At 36.2% G+C, this 1,228-nt stretch overlaps 1 protein-coding gene across 1 annotated transcript in view; it reads left to right on the top strand.

The window, feature by feature from the left end:
- Positions 1-779, top strand: part of BRIX1 (biogenesis of ribosomes BRX1) — a 10,045-nt gene extending 9,266 nt beyond the window's left edge. The window contains exons 2-3 of the mRNA XM_019647897.1: positions 267-378; positions 626-779. Coding sequence (XP_019503442.1) covers positions 267-378; positions 626-648 — 135 coding nt within the window. The 3' untranslated portion in view covers positions 649-779. The remainder of the gene's footprint in view (positions 1-266; positions 379-625) is intronic.
- The last annotated feature ends 449 nt before the right edge of the window (positions 780-1,228 follow it).

Here is a 1,228-nt window from a genome sequence, read left to right as displayed (position 1 = left end):
CTGGAAAGAACAGAAATAAAAGAGTCTAAGAATCTTTAGAGTTAGGATGAGGAATTGGAGAGATTGAAGAAAAAAGAAATAGAAAAGGTAAAGAAACCAAGGAGAGCACTTTTCTGGGCGGCAACCAAGATCAGTGAATGCTACTGAGAGACTGAATTAAAGGTTTAGGTCAGGATTGTTTGGCTTGCTACTTGGAAGCTTTATCATTAACCAGAAAACAGGTTCAGTATGAGATTCAAAAATCTTAACAATTTCTTTTTCTTTAGGGCAAGTGGAAAAATAAGGAACGGATTCTCATCTTTTCTTCCAGAGGAATAAATTTCAGAACAAGACATTTAATGCAAGACTTAAGAATGTTGATGCCTCATTCTAAAGCAGGTGCCTTTATGTCATGTATTTTAGTATTTATGTTTATAAATTTGCCTGTTTATATATTCCCATTTTAAGTCACACTTCAGATTTTCAATCTTGTGAGGTCAAGAACCACTACTCCTCAGAAGTGTATCTTTTCAGTGCCAAGATTTTTCCAGTTAACATTTTGTCAGAAATTTTTTGCAGAATTTATTAAACATTCTTTTCATTTTCTTTAATGGATACATCCTAATTACTGAAACATTTCTTGCAGGTCCAGAAATGCCTTCATTGTAATGCTCTCAGAGGTCATGGTTTGTCCTTTGAAATGATTCAGGACTGCCATGTATTTATTGCTTTGTGCATTAAAAAACAAAAAAAGGCCGACCGAGTGGCTCAGTTGGCTAAACGCATGCTCAAGAGTGCGAGCTCTGAGCAACAGCAGTTTCGATTCCCGGCCGGAGCTGAGCTGCCAACAAGTAGAAGGATGGCTCAGCTGAAAAAAAAAAAAAAAGACTTCCTATTTAAGAAATAATGGACCTGGAGTAGGATTTCAGGCACCTTCGATTTGGGGCTCAGACTGCTTCTAAATGCCAAGCTAATCTTCTTAGCAATGGGGTATCTTACAAGCAAGTGAAGAACGTTTAGTTTTAAGTTTAGAACTGTGGCAGTGCCATCTTGCAGCTTTCTTTGTGCCTGTGTTGGGAGATGCCTTTGGTTTTAATTCTGGGTAATAACTTAGTTGTTTAGATCAGTGTTTCTCAAACTGAGGTATGCTGATATATCTTCAGATCTTTGAAACTAATAAGAGAAATTTTAATTTGTATTGGCTTCCTTTTTCCTATGGTAATCTAAAACCATTTTTTAAATTAGTTTT

The sequence above is a fragment of the Hipposideros armiger genome, unplaced genomic scaffold (genome assembly GCF_001890085.2).
Source record: "Hipposideros armiger isolate ML-2016 unplaced genomic scaffold, ASM189008v1 scaffold_117, whole genome shotgun sequence".
Classification (NCBI taxonomy): Eukaryota; Metazoa; Chordata; class Mammalia; order Chiroptera; family Hipposideridae; genus Hipposideros; species Hipposideros armiger.
Note: the sequence above shows the minus strand (reverse complement) of the source record. Positions and strands in the feature narration are given on the sequence as shown.